The following is a 21,471-nucleotide window of genomic DNA, read 5'->3' on the forward strand; positions in this document are numbered from 1 at the left end:
ACACCACCTTCAGTGATCATTAGCACAAACACTGCGATTGGCGAGCTGTAATACATGCAACTTGGACTGCAGAAACTAGTTGGTGTCATGAAAGGTGTAATCAGACACTACAGGAAGAGCCCAGTATCACAGAATGTTATAAATTTTCTTTAACTGGTACTAAAAAAAAAGAAAGCCCACCACTTACCAGGTTCTCAAACCTGGCTTCTAGACTAAAAAAAAAAAGCAGAAAAAGTTTTGTTGCCAGAGATTTTTCTGGAGACTGTATTAGTCTTTTCTCAGCTGCAGACAAGTACACACTGTTAAATAAATAATAGTTGCTCAAAAAGAAAAAAAAAAAAAAAAAGAAAAGCTGTAGGGCTTGGAAAGCTATTACCCACTCAATGATTCCAGCATCTCTAGTTACTCCCAGCTAATTTATCAGAACAGATCAGGTTCCTCATTAATAATACAAATGTTCCATTCTTTTTCAAAGGCTAATAAATGTACAGGTGACTCCAATCAGTTTCTGCTGAAGAATACACCAACTAACAAACCATTTTGTCTGGGTTACAAACACAGAAATTATTAGAAAGTCTGAATTTCTACCACCACACAGCAGTTTCCACCAAGGTGGCTCCTGTCTCTTTCTATTATGATACACAACCTTTTCTTTCCAGACCTCTGTTACCTGCAACTAGGTCACATACTCAACCACAACAGGCAGAGTAAGCTTAATTCAGACAAACAGCAGCATTTCCATCAGGAAAATACTGGGGCAGGAAAAAGTCCAGCTTTACTAATGGAACAAGACAACTTTTTCCACAGCAAGACAGTTTATATTCATCAAGTCTGTTACTCATTAGTCCATTACATAGTAGAGAAATGAGAATCCCTTGGTAATTTAAACAGAAGTTATTTAAACAGAAGTTTCAAAGAAGCTAAAAAAATAAGATGCTCAGAATGTCACTGTCACACTTACCTTTTCAAAAGGCGTTACTCATCCTTAAAACCTCTTCATCATACCTCTTTTCTGAGCTAAGACAATAATCTCTAATTGCATGTTCTAGGTTGCATTTAATCCACACTCACTGCTTCTATATTAGCTTGTATTTAACAAGTAGACTCCCTTTTTTTTTTTCCACTCCCTACCAGCTACTTCTACAATAAACTTTATTATTATTAAGTTCTGTTTAATCTTCACCATTAAATTCTAGGTGGGTTTTTTAAGTTATTTGAGCTACCAGTTGTGTTTTAATCATTGTGTGTGGGCAGGATATCACACTAATACTTCTCTTCCACTGAAGGATCATATTCAAATCTGCTCTCGACTGTTTTGGGTCAGCAGAAGCTGTTCCCTTTACTTTTGATCTCCTCCTTCCCTAAAAGTCTTCACCCCATTTTTTTTTTAAACAGGTGTCAGCACTCCCCCTCTGCTACAACCCAGATCTCTGGCAGTTTATAGTCTTCACTTTCAATGTTTTTCTTGCAAATTGTTGCTGCAATTCACCTTTATGATAACGAAGTATGTGGGGTTTGTGGGTTTTTTTCTAATCCAGTACATTTCATCACTTTTTGACTTGAATTTAGGGAAAGTTAATAGCTGCAACTTTCCTGTTCATCTTTAAGTCTGCGATTTATGGTACACCTTGATGCAGTTGGGGAAGTATTTTCATTCTTCTGTTATTTATTTTTTTTTTCCTTTGAGCAATTTATAGCAAAATGGCACTCTTACATAATTTCTAATCCTTGAGTTTTTTTAAGCCTGACAAGCACTAGCCCAACACATTCTTAGCAGTCAAGTACCACTTTAACAGACCTCAAAATACTTTCTTCCACTTCATGTTTAAATTTATGTTCTGTTAGACAAGTCTTCTCTTATCATCACTTCCTACTGCATCTCACTCGTATCTAGCTGAAGTATGCTGACCTGCCTTTATGACCCTGGGAAGATTAAATAGTGCTTGCATGTATTTTTTTAGATAGAACAGTCTGACTGAATATTTTTTCCTACATCATTTTATGTTTTCCTATGCTTAAATATAGAAATGCTTCCTGCAGCATTTGAATTAAGCCACAACTCTTTTCCTTTCTAGATGAACTTCTGAAGCTTACCAAAAAGACTCCACCAGCTGAGTTAAAAGGATAAGTATCCCTTCTGAGTCAGGGCAGGGGAGGTGGAATCTAAGCTAAACAGACTTAAAAACAAAAAAATGCAGTCCTTGAAAGGAACAGATGTATTGCAGTGTCTCTAGAAAGGCCACACCAGTGGGAGCATGGAAGGCTGCAGATAGTTGCACACATTCTTTTAATAGTCTGTTTTTAACTCTGGCCCTAGTAATGTATCATCCAATCTGCTGCTCCTCCCCTCCCATCCACCTCTCTACAATATCACCAGAAATCTTCAAGATATGGACATTTCCAAGCAGTGCTTTTGGATTTGGCGATTAATAGGAAGATACCGACTGAATACCAGTCAGATGAATGGAGCTTTTCCTTGCATAATTTAATAAAAATTAAAAAAACCCCAACAAAATTAAGAAAAACCCTCTATCTTCTTCACAAGTTACTACAGTAGAGCTCTTTGGGCCCCACATATTTCTCCAGGTGCAGTCATGGGTCAAAAAAAAAAAATCCCACCTTACTAGTGCACACACGAAAATGCCAAAGCAAAAAGACTTCTGGTACACCTCCCACGGTTATGCATCAATGGTTAAAAAAAATTCCGAGGGAACAGGAAGAGTTCTTTCAGCATGAGTAACTTTGGAGTTCAGACAAAGATTTGGAGAGGCGCCAGCCAGTTTTTTCATTTTTAAAATTAAATTTTGAACTGAAATGCAGTAAAAAAATTTAATTCATCCTATTCACATATTCTCTTTTAATGCCTGTGGTGATTTAAGAATCACAAACTTTTTATATAGTTTTAATACTTTTTGATACCACATTTTTTCATCTTAAAAGCTAAATTAATTAGAGCTCTGAAATGATATGCACTGGCAAAGCAAGTACCACAAATATGAGAGGAATACGGGAAAGATAAGAGAGAACTTATGAGTGTACTTTCTTACATACTTACCATATCTACCATGTCTGTTGGGTGAGAGAAGCATTTGACATTCCCCAAAAGTTTTTTGCTCACAAAAAGCCACAAAGTAAACACATGAAAAAAAAAAAATCACAGTAAAACACAAAAGAATTTAAAAACAGGAAAGGACACGTCCAGTTCCATATGTTGCACACAAATTAGGTGGAATGATTCTGGTAAGCACCTACTTGAGTGGAAGGGATGTTGCTATGTCTGCACAATTGATATTTGTCTGCTCTCTGTGAATGCCTGTTATTCCACAGCCATCAGCAGTATGGTTTGGGGGTTTTTTTTGTTTGTTTGTTGGAGGGATTGGTTGTTTATGAAAAGAGATTTTTTTATTATTTCTTTTTTACCTTTAACCAGCTTGCACTTGCTTACAAGTCTGCTCTGGTCTCAGAATGGAATGCAACACTTATCTTAGCACATTTAGCAAGAACACTGATATATAAACAGTATTAATAATAACCTCTGCAAATGGTAAGAGTAAAAAAAGTAAAAGTAAAAAGTAAAAAAAAAGTAAAAGTAAAAAGTAAAAAAAAGTAAAAGTAAAAAAAAGTAAAAGTAAAAAGTAAAAAAAAAAGTAAAAGTAAAAAAAGAAAAGCATGACATTTGACAGAGTTGTACTGGACACCACATATTCTAGAATCTGTAATCCCATAAAAGTCTCCTTTCACTATTACTGTTTCTGAGCAGGCAATTACATCCTAAAGCCAGCCTTCTTGTTGTGGTGTCTTATGTTCTTCCTTCTGTTGTGATGTGCTCTCAACAACTAAATGTTACATCAATTCAGCTGCTGTCAGAGACTTTTTGATAGAATAGGGAAAACAATTTAAAAAAAAAAATAAATGCACAGGAGTTCTACCCAACACCAGCAAGTCAGGCTCTAGAAAAAAAATCACAATAAACCAGACAGCCAGCAGTTTTCTATATCCATCTGAAACTGGATTTAGTGCAACAAGTATTTTTGCAAGAAGGAAAGGATTTGGATTTGTTACAGGGTTCTGCTCTCTGTGAGCATCTATACCCACCTGCGGGTAAGGATCCCTTTTGTTGAGACGCGTGTTGTAACTGGAGAATATGGAAACAGTCATTTAAGCAGTTCATGGTTGCCATGGAAGTTGCTTTGAGCATTAATAGGTCTTGATCCAAGGATGTAAGGTGACCGGAGACAGGAAGGCATTCTATGCTCCTGATCAAGTCTCTCTGCTGGCCCTCAGCCTGAGACATCATCTGCCAAACAAAACAGTCATTTATCAGGAAATGGAAGCACGTTGTGTGGTATGTGTTTGGCTGTGCACACAGAGGGTCCTAAATGATTTTAGGATGCTAATAAAACTAAAAGGTAATAGATTATGTACAGTTAACTGTACTTTTTTCTTGATGCAGCTACTAAAGAGTCATTGAATGCACGATAAAATTCCCAAGGCAATACATGGCACCTTATTAACAAGCAAAAGAATATCAAAGTGACTTCAAAAAAAAAAGCAGAGAGGAGTTTGAAGATGATACTTGCTGCAGTAAATATCAAACACTTTCATGCTTGGATGATAGGGACATGCAGGAAAATCACCCCACACACCCTATGTGAGAAGTAATTAAGCTCTGTGCTCTGCACAGCCTAGTAGAGCATCTATGAGATACTATCCAAGGGTATCAAAATCTTTTCACTCTGTACAAGAAGAGGTCCAGAACTTTAAAGGAAAAGACCTGTATCACCCCATTTGGCTCAAATCAAACAGGACTCATTTCTTGTCTGCAGTGCCACCACACTTAGGATCACTGTCGCACCATTCACTTTGCAGGGGGGTGGGAAGAAAAAGCAGCAAGATTTTCCCCTTCATCATGTGTTCAAACTACAGCTTTCCTGGCGTCACTGTTCCCCTTCTTCTCCCCCAAGCTCCTTTCCTCCTTCCTGCTGACACAGAGCTACACACTCCTACATCACAGAACCTGCAACAGTACATTTGCCTGCATCAGATACAGCAGCAAAGCACACCAACCACCGAGGAGCACACTGTGATCTTCCAACAACCCACATACTTTCCTCCTTCTACTCACAGAAGCAAAACATTGCCTGATTTTGAGTCACAGGGATGAACAGAAACTTCTATACGTGCTAGTACCTCTTCTGGAGAGGTACAACAAAAGGCATTAATGCAACAGGATAGCACTACTCTGATCATTAGTGTTCTGACAGTTAAGTTAAATGTAAGAACAGATTGATTTAGCAGAGCAGAAGAATTTCTTTAAAAGCACCCGAGATACATTCATGCATTTAACTGGAACTTGTGCCTTATTTTCTTTCAGGCATTAATGTGATATACATCTTTGTGTGTAAGTTTTTTTCCAATACTTTGAAAAACTGATGGATTAAAAAAAAAAAAAAGGAGAAAGACATGAATAATTAGTTGGCAAATCACTATAACTAGTAATATACTACACAGTAGCACCCAAGCACCTCATTCCAGGACCAGGCCAGACAACTGGACAAGCCATGCTACACCAGCATTGAAGTTCAAATAGGCACATCTCCCCTTTCAAATAACATATTTCTAACAGTCCTAAGTTCTTCCTGCTTATACACTCAGATTTGTGTGGAGGAGGGAAAAACAAAAAACAGTGCCGGTGGAGGAAAAAGCACTGTGATTAGAAACTCAAAATCTGTCAGCAGTACACAGGCTATAGTTCCCACTTTGTAAACACACACACCTGCGTTTAGTGCAAGTCAGCACAAAGATCCTCTGAGATCTCCTCTTTAGCAAGGTCTCCAAGTCAGCACGGAGACAGGTATCCAGCCAAGAACAAGGGGAAGTAGAAGGGAAAGGGACTGACAGAAGAACCAGCTACAGCGCAGTTTGCAGGAAAATGAATAAAGAACATCATGCAGCAGATCCTTTGAAAGAGAAACTGTTCTTGCCACAGCTTCTCAAACTGAATGTACAAGAATTCAAGCTGTATCATGCTCCAGTGTAACAGGCATGCACCTGCCCTTTCAGTATTTCAACTACATAAAAAGAAAGGTAAGCATTGGTGTTGGGTTTGGGGGGGGGGAGAGGGGAGGAGGGAAGAGTTTTTGGTAGTGGGGAAGGGGAAGCTTTGCGAAGGCTCCCCTGGCTCCACGATGTGCAGCCCCAGCCCTGGCTGAGCCAATTAGCAATAGAGAAATGCCTCTGAGAATCCATATTTGTGAGGGGAAGGACTGTCCTAAAAAGAAGGTGCAGATAACCTGGAGGAGAGGCCATTGACCTGAACAAAAGACCATGGGCCTAAACAAAGACAGAGCTTCTTTGCCAGGAGGAAGGAGCAGGAGGGGGAGGACAGAATCTCAGACACCCAGTTCAACCCCATGAAGCAGGAGAAGGCAAAGGAGGTCCCTGCAGCCCATGGAAGTTAAGTTCAGCAGTGGAGCAGATACCCATGTGTCAGCCATGGAGGACTCCACACTGGAGCAGAAAAGCCAAGCCCAAGGGCAAGTGTGACTGAATTCAGACCCCAGAGATGCTCAATGACAGAGTGGGGATGGACCCCCAGAGACAGGGGGTGAGGAGATGCACTGGACCTGAGAAGACAAACTTCTCTTTCAGGAGATAAAGCAGATGAAGCAGCTCATAAAAAGCAGAAGCCACAGGATGCCAGCCGAAGTTTCCCTGGGTATCTGACAGGACTTCACGTGTCTTTGCATTAGCACTATAGGAGACTTCATTGTTATTAGAGGATATAAACAGGATGGCAGCAGTTACCCTTTTGCAAGACATCTGCAAGAACAGCCTGCTGTGGACAGAGGGATTCACAGATTCCAAGGGCTAAAAAGGCAGTTGCCTCATCTAGCTTACTGAGTAATTATACCACAGCACTCGATTTAAATCAAGGAACAATGACGATGGCAGCACACCATACCAGGGCAAGTATTTTCAATGCCCATTTACAGCTTGGCACTGATGAACTTACCACAATGCTCAGCCACATATTTTAAGGTTAACAATGCTCAAAATACAGACAAACTGGGACAGAAGAGTGCTCCATGTACAATTTCTAACTATTCATGCTTCCTAGATCCTTATTTGCTAACTTTTTTTTTTCTTTTTCTTTTTTTTTTTTTTTTTTTTTTACAAGAAAGGTATCACACTACACTAATTACACTGCTAACACTGAGACACTCATTAATATCAATACTACTACTAAGTAACACAGGTTTGTAACTCAGCAACAAATTTTGTTGTGGTATTAGCTTTAGATTTGCATGATCTACCCTGTAAATATTGACAAGTTAAATCAACCAGTAGCTAGTCCATTCAGAAAGTCAAGACAGAAAGGTAATTATTGGTTGGGTTTTTTGTGGGGTTTTGTTGTTGTTGTTTTGTTTTTGGTTTTTTTTTTCAAAATACACTACATTTGAGTGTGTATTAAAAAAAGCATACTTCCAAACTCTTCATTTTATTTTGCTCTCTTTCCAGTCACATCCATCCCTAGACAATTTATCCACATGAATTAGCATACCAGAAAGTGGAATGAGCATTCTTAAACATCAGTCATGACCAATTTCTCCTCAGTCATAGGAGACACAAGTACAGCTTGTTAATTCTTCTACATCTTGACACGTGAAGAAAAAAGCCTACGATATAACAGCATCATAGCATGGGATGTTATATTTCCTTAAGGATATTCCCTTGTCACCTGTAGTGCTACAACTTGCAAGAGTGAGAACATGCAAAATTCTACATCACGATATTACTGTGAAGTACAAAAGTCACATAATACTTCCACAATTAGCCAAGGCCAGTTACTTACCCTCACACAGCTAGGCAATAACAGCTTTGGACATGCTATTGACTGGATATCGACTGTATCCAACTAAGAATAGCAAGTTTTTCCACAGTCCTACAAATAGAGCAGCTCTTTCAAAAGACTGTAAGATAATTTAAGGCATACAAACCTCTCTAACGTCTACAAGGTGATCTGGCTGCATAATAGGAACTCTTTTTCCAGTTGGCAATCTGTGATGTCCAACATTGAAAAAGGAAACTGCATTTTGACTGAGTCGCCTTTGCACACCAGGAGAGTTGGCACTTCCTTGGGATGCAAGAGAGAAGCTGCGAGATTTCAGAGGAGGGTTGTTCTAGTGAATAAACAAGCATATTGAGAAACACTTACAATTCATTCCTAATAATCAGCAAATATCCTAATTCGAAAGATACAGCAGAACAGTTTAATTCTTAATTTTTAATAGAGCAAGGACAGATGACAAAGCCCTAATAATGTACTGGTATCAACTGCTAAATAGGTATGTTGCACTATCTGCTGACTGTTGACAGTTTTATAGTCTAATTATGAACAATCTGTGAAACAAGATTGATCACAATTTATCACTTCTGACTTGAAAATTAGTCTCTGATCTGCAACAGTACTAGAAACTGACTCCTAACAGATCCTGCAAGGACAGAGCTCACATTTAAGAGAATGGGATTTCATTTAGAACTACTAATTGAATTTATTTCTTACAACAAAGCCAGCTACAAGATATTGATCTTATCTTAAAAGCAAGGTTTTATTCAGGCATCAGAATAGGTGTTATGGCAACAAGGAATACAAGTTCTATAGAATACACTATACTTGCAATCACTAGCATTGCTTGCAAATGAAAGCAACAACCCCCAGATACAGTGTTGAGGACTTGCTTCTCAAACATAGGAATTAATCCTAAATGTATCTGTGGGCTGTTGAGTGGTTAAAAAAAAAAAGTAAAGGTTAAAAAGAAAATAAAGCTCCCAAAATGGGAGAGCTTCAATAACACTGAAGACCTGTTTCCTCATTCATTAAAAAATGCAAAACCACTGAAAAATACTGGGCTAATACTCTGATCTTTCAGCTCTGCCTCCTGTTCAAACACCAGCTCATGGAGGACCATTCAGCTCTTCAGAGGCAAATGGACACCTCTTTGTTCCATTCCTAGAGCATATTTCTGTTGTAAGTCAGCTATTACTCAGAAAAATGTTTCTTGACATAAGTTACAAGCATAACCACACACCCTTTTGTAGCATTTGTTTTAGATAACGAGATAGTTGTATTTGCAGCTTCTACCACAAACCTAAACTATTTCTGCCCACGAAAATATCAGTCATACAATACCTTTCCAATAGCTTCCGTGTGATGCTGCGTGCATATCTGTAGCCTGCTAACCCAGTGTTGCCGTTCTTTAGCATCAGTAGCTAATAAAAGCAAATTAGAAGGATTAGGTCAATTAAGACATTTCAAAGTATGGGCAAAAAAGACTGTTTAATTCTTTAAAACAGTCATAAGACTAACAGTGCAAAGTAAATTTTTTTAATCAAACTCATTCAGCTGACCTGTAATTAAGTATATTTTTTTTTTAATCTAAAACTCATTCAGCTGACCTGTAATTAAGTATAACATTAAATCAAGTTCAACATAAATGGCATGTACTTTTTCTTTTTTTTTTTTTTAATTTTGGAATACAGAAACCAAGTTCAACATAAATGGCATGTACTTTTGCTTTCTTTTTTTTTTTTTTTAATTTTGGAATACAGAAATAACTTTCACAAACGATAATTCCCCTCACACGTATCTTAATCTAACAACATGACATATTTTCCTGGCATAAGAGTAAGGTACTTTGAATTAGAAAACAGCAGCAAGACTTCAAGGGAAGAAATACTAAAAGATATTATCCCAGATTTCCATAGCCTACAAAATCAGTGAATGTCAGAGAGTAAGGTTCCTATAACCACCACAAGGAGGTTAACAAACTGAACATTAGGAATCATGTAGTTCCCTGGAAGCATCACCACAGCACTGTTACCTGCAGTGATTTAGAAAACTTTGAATCAGTACAATTTAAGGACACTAAATATGAAGACTAACCCCCATTCTATGCATCTGAAGTTCATGGCCTTCTGAAAGCCATCAAACTCAGAGCATGGAACCATCCATAAAGGACAGTTCCTAACTGAAGAGTAGGATGAAAGCCTCACATATAACTCCCATTGTAGCAGTCCACCAAACCAGTCCTCTCGCTTTGGACCTGCAGCCAAGGCCAGCAGAGCAGCCTCAGGTGAGAGCTGGGAGTGTCCTCTAGTGGAAGAATCCCCTGTCCAAGAATCCAGGTCCTACCTCTGAGTTTATACTGCTCCCCGCTGGCAGCATTGACTGTGAAGGTGTGAGAGTCTTCATCGCTGGGTGAAATTACAGCTCCAGCCAGCTGCAGGGTACCCCTGGGCTTCAGGTGTCTAGACTGCTCATTCACAAAGTACTCCAGCAGGCCAGCATCGTTGTTTAAAACAAAAAATCTGCAACGATAACAAAGCAAACACACTAAATAAAACCAGCTCATCCTTTTCCTCTTTTTGGGCAGGGGTGGTACTGGGAGAAGTCAAGACTTTCATTACAAGTGGGCTCAGACAGGGTTAGGACTGAAAGACTCGAGTTGGCACAATCCCAAACACACGAATTATGTCCCCAACAAGACTATACAAAAATTAAGTTCTTACCTGTTTTTTTTTCAGAGAGCAGAGACTGCACAACAGAACAGCCACGCCCACAGAAGACAGCTATTGCAAGATTTTGTGAATCAAAAGAAAATCCTGAATCTCTAAGGCTTAATACATCCTTAAACTACACAAATTAAGGGTAAAACAGTCCCAGATACAAAATAGTTGAGATATAAAACTGTGAAACTGAAGCAATTCCAGACTTAAAAAAAATTGAAGTGGACATTATGCTTCAACTACTTAGTTGAGTTTAACGACAAGTTTATTGGCAGAAGCCACTGCACGCAGAGGTAGCACAGGAATTTGGCCAGTGGGGTATGCTAAGGACTTGTTCCCCCAATAGTAATTTGGTTGCACTGTGCTGCTCTAGGAACAGCATCAAGCCTCACCAGAGCTTCATCTGGCAAAGAAAAGCAAGTTGTTCCAGGCGAGACAGACATCTTGGAGAACTAAAGGGAAAATTGAGCTTGAATTTTCAGTAAAGATTACTTTTTTTTTTTTAAGTGGCATGATTTGGCATAAAACTGAAGACTCCGCAGAAAAAAAACAAATACAATATTTTTAATGGAAAAGGAAAAAAAAAAAAAATCAATGCTATACATGCTTTTTACACATACAAACATAGTTATGAGTCACTAAATAAGTTAATGTCCTCATACTTCCAATGCATTTTTTCTTATTCATGCCTTAATACAAATATTATTCATCTGCACATTCGCTTAATCTACACTGAGAAAAGCATGAGACTTCCATAAAGTTTGCCTAATAGAAAAAGGGAAATCCAAGTAGTAGTAAAAAAACCTGAACCATGTTCGTTTAAATTCTGCCAAGACCAACTTCACTAAGAAGCACCATAAAAGACTTACCGATATTGCCAGCCAGTGACGAGATTGGTATATTTCATTAAGTAGCCATAAATATTTTCCATGTGATCACTGTTAAAAAAAAAAGAGAGAGAGAAAAGCAATCAGATAATACCAATTAAATTTTAGATCTTCCCAGCTTTTGATCATCATTATCTATTCTCAGAATATTATTTTTCATCTTAATTTTTAGAATGGCACTACCATTTTAATAAAACTATTAACACTTAACAGATTTGCCAGTCTTGTTTCTAAAATAATTTCACAGGACAGTTTAACCAGATTTACTAAACTCCCAACAATTTCAAGTCGTAATTAGTTTCACCAAATGTGTTTCATTCAGCAGCATTTCTGGACACATTTGTACTAGTTTCAGGCAATTAAAGACTTAGCAGCCACACTTCTTCTGTGTCCTGCTCCTTTTTCTAAGCAAGTATTGTGTTTTTGGACTCCTGAATAAAACTGACTTTCACTAGCTTATTAACAAAAGATTGATCATGGTGACTAACTAAAAACAGTCCCTAGGTACTCCTGCACCAACGTGGTTCTATTTATCTTTAATGTCCAGGACCCTGCCTGACTACACAAACAATCATGCTCTTGAGCAGATGTTCTACAGAACACAACATGTGGGTGCAGGTCACATGAGGATATTCTGACACGTAAAACAGGAGCCAAAACATCCCCTCCTCCTCTGACCTGGCAGGAAAATCAGGTAGTTTCTCTTTCAAAGCCTCAACTTGCAACATCCATCAAAAATGAAAACCCATTGAGAGCATTCAGCACAGAGGCTCAATATCACTACAGGCAAAATACATTTCCACTTCTGAAAATCAATTGTCCTAAATAAAGCTTACAAGTCTTACAGCTACAAGCTAATCATCTCAAAACCACAGTTCAGAGACCTACTTTATACAGTACGTTCCCATAATTCTAGAAATGCCACCTCAGTGTCCCTGCCTCTTACAGCGAGGGATAACCCTGTGTTGAAAACACTCTTGATTGGCAACTCAGGTCCAGCCTGAGGAAACAAGTGACTATTATTCCAATGAAGAATTGGAACAATGACCCAAATGTAAGACACCAACTATTTGCTTTTTTAAAAATAAACTTGTATTTCAGCCACCTTATTTAAATTTTAAATTAAAGTTTCTGTAGCTCGCAGTATGTTGGGAGATTAAATGAAAACTATTCAGAGTTCATTGGAGCAGCATCCGAGGGCTGGAGCACCTCTCCTGTGAGGACAGGCTGAGACAGTTGGGGCTGTTCAGCCTGGAGAAGAGAAGGCTCTGGGGAGATCTTATAGCGGCCTTCCAGTACCTGAAGGGGCCACGAGAAAGCTGGGGAGGGACTTTTCATAAGGGCAGTTAGTGACAGAACAAGGGGAAATGGGTTTAAGCTGAAAGAGGGGAGGTTTAGATTAGACATTAGGAAGAAGTTCTTCACTGTGAGGGTGGTCAGACACTGGAACAGGTTGCCCAGAGAAGCTGTGGATGCTTCTCCCTGGAAGTGTTTAAGGTCAGGCTGGATGAGGCTTTGAGCAACCTGGTCTAGTGGAAGGTGTCCCTGCTGATGGCAGGGGGGTTGGAACTGGATGATCTTTAAGGTCCCTTCCAACCCAGACCATTCTGTGATTCTATGAAGAGGGCAGAGCATGCCGTATCAGCAAAAGGGGAAAGGGGAGGAAAACCAGGACTACTAGAGCCAAGGGATCACCTTCATCAGTGGCTTTTGGTTGCAAACATCCTCAGACAAAGTATTGGGGTAAATTTCAAATAATAGCTGAAGCTTCTGCCTAGTTTTAATTTATAAACAGTGACAGCATCATCAGATTAGATACCTGACAGTTCAATGAATATAACAGAAATAAGTTTCATCCTAAATTAAGCTATTTAGGATGCCACTAATGAAGATAACCTCAAAATAAATCACTGCCATGTAAATCAATGTCATATCACTGCCATTCAAGAGATGCAAGAACGTACATTTTTGAAGAAAAAAAACCATGTTGCCGATTTTTAATGTTACATTTAAAAATAAAAATATGCATTCTAGCTATTACTGCAGCAATCAGTATTGCAGCAATATCCTGCAGCCCACAGGACTACCTAGGAATTTAATTTCTAACAGCTCATTAAGCGGTACTACAGATAAAAAGAAAACCAAGGCAAGCAGAGGGTATGCAGGCTACCATATATTTTAAATGTACAAAAATGCTAAAGGAGACAAAAGCAAACTCATTCTCTGCAGATGCCTCTCATCTGTTATTATTGGCACACAAGGGAAGTACAGTTTAGACTTGCTCACTGTCTTAATTTAGCTCAAAATTATGAGATTGCATAGTAATAAAAATGTTTGAGCTTGGTTTTTAAGTGTCTGAAAATTGTTCCTACTCACAGCTAACTGTTTTGCAGTTTTAGTGAATGCAAGCTTCACCTTTGCTTTTCAGTTAGGCTTCCTACAGAGCCCTGCACACTTGGGCTAGAGCTGTTAACTAACATGCCCAGATCACAGGTATGATTAACAGCACCCAAGAAAAATCAGAAAAGTGACTTTAGATGGCAATGAACACAGCAGGACAATATGCACGGCCTTGGAAGTGCATTCATCTGACAAGGGTAAATTAAACAGTTTGTTAACTGGCAACAGTAAATTAAACTATTGATTAAAATAGTTTGACAACTTTTTTTTAGTGTGACAGATGAGATAACTGATTTTGTCAGTCTTTAGAAAAAGGAAAAAGTCACCACAGCAAGGGATGCAGCCCTTTCAGTGATGAACTTCCACACTGAGTGAGAACTTGACTACATTTTCCCTTCACCCACATGTTACTCTCCACTTGGATTTTCACTTTGACTAGACCCAAACTTCTCCAAATGCCTCCTCTTCAATAATTCCTATCTCTATCCTCAGTAGTCCCAAAAGTTGATGGTTTGAAACACTTTTAAAACAGCCCCCCAAAGAAGTCTGAGAAAGTGACTGCGGACAAGCAAGCCCATCACCTCCAGCAGAGCTGACACTGCCAATCTGAGGGCTGACAGTGGGTTCAAAGAGGAGTGTTTGGTAGGAAAGCAGAAGCAAGCTGGAAGCCCCAGCCAATGCTGTAACTGGAGCACGTCCTGAGCAGCAGCAGTAGATCACACTTAGGATCACAAATGAAGGCCCCATGAACATGGCTGAGATGACAGTTCCTGGCACTGACCACTTGCATTAGGTGACACTGTGATCCTTCTTGCACATCGATCTCCACATCCAGGGAGCAGTTTTACATGGAATGACCAGCTGCGTTTCAGAGTCCCTAACATGGCAGGCAGGGAGTCCCCACACCCCCATATCTCACACAAAAGAGCTGTAACTCAGTGTATAAGGTAAAGCTCAGAAGAACATTTAGCAGGCAGCTCCTATCCACAAGCAAAAAGACCTCATCTGCCTGCACAGGGTCACAGAATCACGCTAAGCACTGGTGGCCCAATCTCGGTACAGAAGAGCCCAACAAGCAGCAGTGGTGGCTGGTGTGGATCCCGAGGTCCATGGCGATCAGCTGCAGGAGAGATTCCTCACGGACTAACCTCTGCAGCTGAGGAGGAACAGAACATGCTGACTGCCAGGGAGGAGAGACTGAGCTGTGCCTTGCTTTTTGGGAGACCAGAGTACGTTAGAAGAGCCAAAGTCCAGAGAGATGGAGCATGAACAGAGGCCCCGGCTAAATGAGCCGTCTCTTGGACAATATTGCTTGGAAAATTATTTTCCTTGTTAGCTGTGTTCATGCATCTGCAATAGAACTGCACAAACCCAAAAGACTACATTTAGCTTTTACCCTGCCAAAGGCTGGGCAAACTTTGAGACCCATGCAAGTGTTGGATTGGCCTGCCTGAAGGGTATGAAAAACTTGGCTGATATTTCAAACATTTTCCTTGACAGTGTAAGGGCCTAGAGGCAAACAAATAAGCAAATAAAAGTGTCAAAGCACAGACCTTACAGGCACTAAATCATAGTCTCCCAGCACAGATTCCCACACCACGTGGCCAGGGAATTTTCAACGTTTGGACTAAGGCTTATTTTTAAATAAGTAACAATTTTATACACTGAAAAAAAAAAAAAAAGGTATTTAAATCCAGTCTGCAAATTGCAATTCACAAAAGTTAGATCCTAGAACTGCACACAAACTCATTACAGAATACAGAACTAGTTAACTTCCTAATCTTCTTCTGGGTAAGCACTAGTACTTTCCTATGAATATAGAAAAACATTCTTTATGAACAACAAGGCCATGAAATTCTAACTAGAGCATTTCTTCAATCATTCAAAGGTTAGTGCCTCCACAGCAAGAGTTAAACTAAAATATCCACCGTTGCTCAAGCAGCCTTGTAAGGCAGTAAACATTACAAAAAACCACACAAAACCCCAGTAATATTTCACTAGTGTGGAATTAACAGTAAAGCTCTTCAGAGTGCTACAGAAAGTTTTTATGATGGTAGACTTGGAGAACAAGAGGTTGAGGTTCAGGCACTGGCTCTGCTCACAGATAAGCAGTTTGTAAAACACAAGGAAGATTTTCCTTAAAGCCCTTACCAGCACTGAAACAACAGTATGAACCAAGAGTAAAACCTGTTCCAAAGTCATCTGTGCGCTTCAGAAGCCTCCACAATTCCCCACATTCAGGTTTTTGACTTCAAGAAAACAGACTTCAGAAGTTAATTTGACACAAAACACTGAACAACTTATCTCAACACTGACCATGAGGCCTGGCTGCACCAGGATCCTTCTCAATTTTAAGAACACCTTTGCACTCACGCTGCTGCCTACATGCATGTACATGTACCTATGGGTACCTGGAGCTTTTCATAGCCAGGGATTGCTGGTGTTGCAATTCAAAATGCTCAAGGCATCAAAGGAACAGCAACAGCTCAGCAACGATGAGTCAACAACCCCTAAACTCTGTAATTCTGTAGAAATTCACTTGTCCTTCTGTCAAAGAAGGATTAAAAAAGTGTTTAAGTGTTGCAACAGACCTGTCACAGCCTTAAAGTTGTAAAAAGAAAAAATAAAGTAAAATAAAATTAACATTTGCTGGACTACTTTAAGTGAGGATACCATGCAAATCACAATCCAGGAAAAAATTATGCAGGAACTCGTGGTCCAACATCAGAACTCCAGTCCAGCACATCTACCCCCGTTAAAATATGGTTTGGTTTGTTTTTTTTCCAAAGGCTGAACACCACTGAACTTGGCTGCCCACTTACCACACTTTAGTTTATAAATACTGTGAGATGGACTGAAACTGCTCCTGAAAGCAAATGACTGAAGTCTATGAAAAATAAGTTCATATTCATTCCAGAAAATTATCCCTCCCCAACTTGAAAGATGTTTACCACAAGCCAGATTTCTACCCGAGTGCTACTAAAATGCAACACGAATAAAACATTCACAATGGCTTGTTGTTAGTTTATTTATCTTTTTCTAGTTTTATTTGTCCTTGTCTAGTATGCTTCTTAAGTTGCAGCAGCTGCCAGTGCCTTGCAGGCTCCTCTCCTGTCCTGGGGGAGGAATAAGATAGTGATAGTTGTGCCAAATTCCCCCCGTATCCTGTTTACATGCAGCACTTGAGTCTTGAACACAGATGCTGAGGAACAGCAGTCCCAGAATGACGTCCTTCAGGAGCTTCAGCCAAGACACCCAGGTTCACACCTGACAATCACGGGGCCAACATTTTCTCTGAGAAGAAACACTGATGCAGAAGGCCTCCCCACTATCCCTCATGGTGCAGCTCTCCCCAAAAGCCCCACACAAACAAATCACCACTGTCAGTGGCACGAAGTTACATCCATCTGGAAAGCGATTGCCAAAAACCTCCAAGACTGCCATGATGATTTAATTTTGCTGGGACCCAGACAGCACCCACCCAGTGTGGGATACTTTGAGCAGCCAGGTGTCTGAAGACCCAACAGCTGTTTGAAGAGTAAACACAGCAGCCAAAGGCTTCCCCACAGACCTGCATAAGGCCTGGCTTCAAGTGGTAGCTAAGCTTCCAGCAGGAAGGACAGGGAGGAGCCCAAAGCTCATGCAGATGTTGGAGACTGCTCCTGAAGGAGAATCCAGCTTCCATAGCTGCCACCACCGCCATTATGACAGCGCCTTCAGGCCCTGGCCAAGGGAAGAGGCTCCTTTCTACTGACCTCACTGCATGATGCAAAAACCTGGTGAGAGAGACCTTCTTCAGATTAAAAGCTAGAGAAACATGAAGAAAAGCAAAGAGAGAAATCAGGATCATTACAATGCAAACCAGTGAGTGGTTTTGACCATGTAGTTTGAAAATCCCTGTGATCATTTCCACTGAACCTTATCTCTATCTGCCCACGGGCTCACCGTCTGCAACAGCTTGCTTTTTCCTCACAAACTGCTGCAAAGTGCTTCTCTACAAAGCACCGATTCCCCTTTTTGTTACACGGAGGGGAAGGGTGGGGGAGGAAAAGAAAAAAACCCGTGTCAGCAACGGAAACTTTGGGCAGATTTTCTGCAACTACAAAGAACACTTGCTCCCAAGAAACCACCACCACATTAAGCACGCTCCAGTCCCACAGCTTGCTGGTGCAAGTGTGGGTTCCCCGGTACACCCAGTAAGGTAGAAGCCTCCATGCTGCTTGCAGAGTATCTACATCAATAAATTAGCTCTGCTTTTCCACAAGAAGAAAGAAAAAGCTTAACCTTGCTGTGTAACTCACCAGCAGCGCCCTACTGTTAACTGTCCAGTGGCAGCAAAGCTCCCGCTCTTCAGCTCATGTGTTTGACTGCTCAATTTTAAGTTTAGAAACCAACAAGTGCAAGGAAAAAAGGTCCAACAATATGAAAAGAACATTGACAGTGGGCCCTGGGGATGCTTCAGAACACCATTTGTCCGCAAGCATGCTAACAACACACACATCCTCATTAGATGTAAAAACTTCTCTCACTAGGTACTCCTGCAATCCCTTGAGAGCACAGACGTGCCTTGGAAGAGAAGTGCAGGCTGGCTACGAAGGAAGAGTGTGGTAGAGCCGAAATGAGCTGTCAGCTGTCCACGAGCCCAGCACGATGCAGCCCAGGCTTTCCACCCTGGGATGGAGGGGCTCTCCCCCCACCCAGCCTCTCCAGCCCCTCGCTATCAACACGGCAGTTGTGTTTGCACCTGAAGTTTCCATCAATACTAGATCTCAAGGGGAACGATAAATCAAGCTTATAGGGCTGTTTTGGGTTTTTTTTTTTTAAAAACCATCCTAATTAAACTTGCATTTGATTCACCTCTTTTGTGCATTAATGCCGCAGGTCAATTATACACAAATGAAACTGTATTGTAATGCTTTTGCAATATAGCAAGAGAAAAAAGGGAAGAGATAATATTTAATTAATAAGTAGCAAGACACTGCTCTCACTAGGCTACCATAAAGCTGATTATTTAACTACTTCATCATTTAAATGCCTCTTTAGCTCTCAAAATACAAAAAACTGCAGCGTGCTTCAGCTGAGCAATTTCTCTTGCACGTACATTAACACCTCGAGTCAGCAAGAGCTCCACTCACTACAATTTCTTTGTGGCTTTGCGTCAGCATAACACAACTGAAGTTGGACCCAAGAGTCAGGAGCCAACCCTGCAGATTCTTCTGTGGTGATAACTAACTTCTCAAGCTATCCCTGGAAAAATAACTGTAGATTTAGCCATCAATATTTTAGAGCTAGAGCACACAAAAACCAGGCACCTCAAAAGGTCTGAACTCTCCACCTGATCCCTCTGGAGAAGGACAGTTGCCTGTGGCTCTGCTACCATTTATGTTACTGGTTGACACCAGCACACCATAATGCACAGTTTCACATACTGTTATGAAAACACAAAACCTTCCCTTGAAGTCTAGTTTCAGAGAGCTCAAGCAGTCAAATTAAAGCTATTCTGCTCAGCAAACAGTTCTGGCATAACGTAAGCAAGGCAAACACACCGATGGACGAGCATCTTTGCAATTTTGGACCATCTGCTACCCCCAGCACCTCAGAAAGCAGTGGGCCCTGGTGAGCAGTATTCCCAGAAACTGCTGGAGCAAACCCTTGCCTCCCTTAGTTGCTCTAAGCACAGTCCAACATGGTTTAGCTTACCAGATGTTCCATTCCAAGGCATTCTGGTCTGCTTCTAGTCCAGTATCTCTTACCCTAGCAGAAATATAAACATATGACCTTCCAGTTTTAAGATTTATTTGTGATTATGACTTTAAAAAGATTATATTGACAATTACACATTGCCATCCTGAACTTTGCAGCAATAAAAACCTGGCTATTAAATGGAAGGTAAATACACTGATCAGCTACTCCAGATAAGCCTCTTGCCTTTTTAATCATTTTTAAACCTTTTTAGAGACATTTCAGATTAAATACAGAGGAAAATAATTATTATCACCTTCCCAGCAAGCACAAATACACCTAATTGACTATGTTATCTAAATATTCAAGAAGACCATAAGCCTGGAGTACAACATAGGCAAATCTTGGTGGAGCACCAGACTCAATAAGCAACAGCCAATAGTTTGAAGTCTCCCTAGCAAACAGTTACAAGTGGCACAGTTCAGGGGTCAGCGCCACTAAGTGCCTTCGAGCTGGCTGATGGACTAGCACGTACTCTCTGCAACCTCTCGGGTGAAACCAGAGCCAGGAGAGCAGTCAGGATGCAGCAGGATGGGCTGCCTTTCCAGAGAACCCACCTGTCCAGAGGAACAGGCTGAACAAGACCCCTAACCCATGGATCAGCACAAGCTGGGAATGTCGTGCCAGACAAGAAAAGGCTCAGGGACCTGGGTCTGTTCAGCCTCCTTAGAAGCAGGGAAGGCTTCACAGGGATCTCACCACCATCTCCCCAAAATATGAAGAAGATGGCAACAGAAGTTGTAGCAAAAAAAATTCCTTGATTGACACAAAGAAAAATTCTTCCCAGTGAGGGGGGCTAATCCCTGGGCCAGGAGCCCAGAGAGGCTGTGGTATCTCCATCCTTGGAGACGCCCAAAACTCAACCAGTGGCCCTGAACAACCTCTTCTAACTTTGCAGCTGGCCCTGCTTTAAGCAGGAGGCTGGACTAGAGATTTCCCAGAGGTCCCTCCCAACCCAAATTATTCTATAATTCTTAGATATGAAGAAATTAAACAAAAATATTCCTACATTAAAACTGAGGCATAAGGTACCCAGAAGGTTTAAACTCTTAATTAAGAAAGCACATGTGTTAACCACCTATGATTATTACAATACATAAAAAGAGCAGGACTACTTTCTTGTTCAGTACTTTAAGTGGACAGTGATTTCCAGCCAAGGAATTATTCAAAACTGCTCCTTTTCATCATTCAATGAGCATCAGGTATTATTCATTTGGCACTCACGTGCTAATAAAGAGTTTCCTTATGCTTTTTTTCTCTCTTGTGGTTGTCATCAAGATTGATGAAGGAGTCATGCACCAAACAATAAAAGGATGAGGACATTACCATCCCATTTTACATACAGGGAACCGAGGTGCAATAAATTTCCAGCCTCTATAACTTTGAGATAGTTGTGGCCCAATTTTTATTTTATTTTAATCATACATTCAAATCACAGCTTCTGCTGATTTCAGCAGCAGCTGTGACCCTGCAAAAGTTTTGCAAAATCGGAGCCAACTGTTCCAAACTAGGCCTCCAAGGGGAAAAAAAAGAAAAGAAAAGAACACATAGTTAGTGCTTACAGGGGAAAACCAGTTTAAACAATGACTATTACCACAGAGGAAGTCAGAGCCAGGGTCAGAAACCAGCTCCTTAATACAGCATCCTGCAGTTCTGCCCAGCAGATCTCATACTTTCTGTTACATCTCCACTGAAACAAATGAAACCGACTTTCCAACACAAACTGGGCTCTTCAGGAAACTGTCAATGCTTAAACATTAATCAAGATTTTAAAGATTTCCAGCCTCATTAAAAACTCAGGAATTTACACCTGGAAGGAAAAAGAAAAAAAATGCATATCCATAGCAAAAAGCCTTCTCCCAGACACTAACAT

General features: G+C 40.4%; 1 protein-coding gene across 1 annotated transcript in view; it reads right to left on the reverse strand.

The window, feature by feature from the left end:
- The window catches only part of OSBPL11 (oxysterol binding protein like 11), a 40,115-nt gene that overhangs the window by 12,913 nt on the left and 5,731 nt on the right, over nt 1-21,471 (reverse strand). The window contains exons 2-7 of the mRNA XM_010173984.2: nt 16,191-16,200; nt 11,439-11,507; nt 10,196-10,371; nt 9,194-9,273; nt 8,001-8,183; nt 4,096-4,297 (exon numbers count right to left, since the gene is read on the reverse strand). Of these exons, the coding sequence (XP_010172286.2) occupies nt 4,096-4,297; nt 8,001-8,183; nt 9,194-9,273; nt 10,196-10,371; nt 11,439-11,507; nt 16,191-16,200 (720 nt within the window). The remainder of the gene's footprint in view (nt 1-4,095; nt 4,298-8,000; nt 8,184-9,193; nt 9,274-10,195; nt 10,372-11,438; nt 11,508-16,190; nt 16,201-21,471) is intronic.

Source organism: Antrostomus carolinensis, unplaced genomic scaffold (genome assembly GCF_000700745.2).
Source record: "Antrostomus carolinensis isolate BGI_N321 unplaced genomic scaffold, ASM70074v2 scaffold13898, whole genome shotgun sequence".
Classification (NCBI taxonomy): domain Eukaryota; kingdom Metazoa; phylum Chordata; class Aves; order Caprimulgiformes; family Caprimulgidae; genus Antrostomus; species Antrostomus carolinensis.